The following is a 438-nucleotide window of genomic DNA, read 5'->3' on the forward strand; positions in this document are numbered from 1 at the left end:
GTGGAAGGCGGGGAGAGGCTCTCCTCCCATCACGCCCGAGACCCCAGGTCCAGGAAGCGGGGTCTCCCCTGGCGGGCCGCAGTCATTTCTTGGGGGAGGCGGAGACGGCCACGAGTGCCCGGTTGACCTCGCGCATCTGCGCCTCCAGAGTTTCCACAGTCAAGGTCAGCTCTGCCAGCTGCTCCTGGAGGCCCAGGAGGGTGCCGCTCAGCTCCTCTTCCTTCTTCTTGGAGTTGGCGCTCTGGCGGGCGTACTCCAGGAAGATGCACAGCCCCCCCACCCCAAAGACGATGGCTTCGCCCAGCAGTTCCGCCCCCAGCTCGGCCGCCACCTCCTCGTTCAGCGGCTTGATGACGGCGCCCCGGAAGCCCATGATCCGCATCTTGGTGCGCATTTCGATCCAGTGATAAACTGTAGGGAGAGAGGGGAGTGTGAGGA

General features: G+C 65.1%; 1 protein-coding gene across 1 annotated transcript; it reads right to left on the reverse strand.

The window, feature by feature from the left end:
- Positions 1 to 6: 6 nt before the first annotated feature.
- OPA3 (optic atrophy 3 (autosomal recessive, with chorea and spastic paraplegia)) lies at positions 7 to 409 on the reverse strand (the record flags this gene model as incomplete). The annotated part of the gene is made up of 1 exon (XM_015428887.1): positions 7 to 409. A coding segment is annotated over one exon (327 nt), but the record flags the coding sequence as incomplete, so codon positions are not given.
- Between the last annotated feature and the right edge of the window lie 29 nt (positions 410 to 438).

The sequence above is a fragment of the Gekko japonicus genome, unplaced genomic scaffold (genome assembly GCF_001447785.1).
Source record: "Gekko japonicus isolate JY-2015 unplaced genomic scaffold, Gekko_japonicus_V1.1 scaffold100636, whole genome shotgun sequence".
Taxonomy (NCBI): domain Eukaryota; kingdom Metazoa; phylum Chordata; class Lepidosauria; order Squamata; family Gekkonidae; genus Gekko; species Gekko japonicus.